At 70.6% G+C, this 269-nt stretch overlaps 1 protein-coding gene across 1 annotated transcript in view; it reads right to left on the bottom strand.

The window, feature by feature from the left end:
* PRSS56 (protease, serine 56) overlaps positions 1 to 269 on the bottom strand; it is a 7,062-nt gene that overhangs the window by 2,363 nt on the left and 4,430 nt on the right. Inside the window, 2 exon segments of the mRNA XM_015561804.1 lie at positions 26 to 79; positions 167 to 266. Of these exon segments, the coding sequence (XP_015417290.1) occupies positions 26 to 79; positions 167 to 266 (154 nt within the window).

Below are 269 nucleotides of genomic sequence, written 5' to 3'. Positions count from 1 at the left end.
GGCGCGCCGCCCCTCCCGGGCTCACGGGCGTCCACAGTTGCACCAGGGCAAGGTCGTTGTGAAAGGTCCGCAGGTCAAACTAGGGAGAGAGGGGCGACGCGGGGTCAACGAGGTGTGCGGGGGAGATGCTGTTCCAGCTCCGAGGGCCTGGGGGCTGCCCTCTCACCTGGGGGTGGCACACGATGCGGTTCACCGGCACCTCCTCCGCTTGCTCCCCCCGGGGCCCCTCGGCGAGCGTCACCGTCCACAGAAGCTCGTTCGGGGCGCTG

Source organism: Myotis davidii, unplaced genomic scaffold (assembly GCF_000327345.1).
Source record: "Myotis davidii unplaced genomic scaffold, ASM32734v1 scaffold370, whole genome shotgun sequence".
NCBI lineage: Eukaryota > Metazoa > Chordata > Mammalia > Chiroptera > Vespertilionidae > Myotis > Myotis davidii.
The sequence above is the reverse complement of the archived record's forward strand: the minus strand, read 5'-3'. Positions and strand labels throughout refer to the sequence as shown.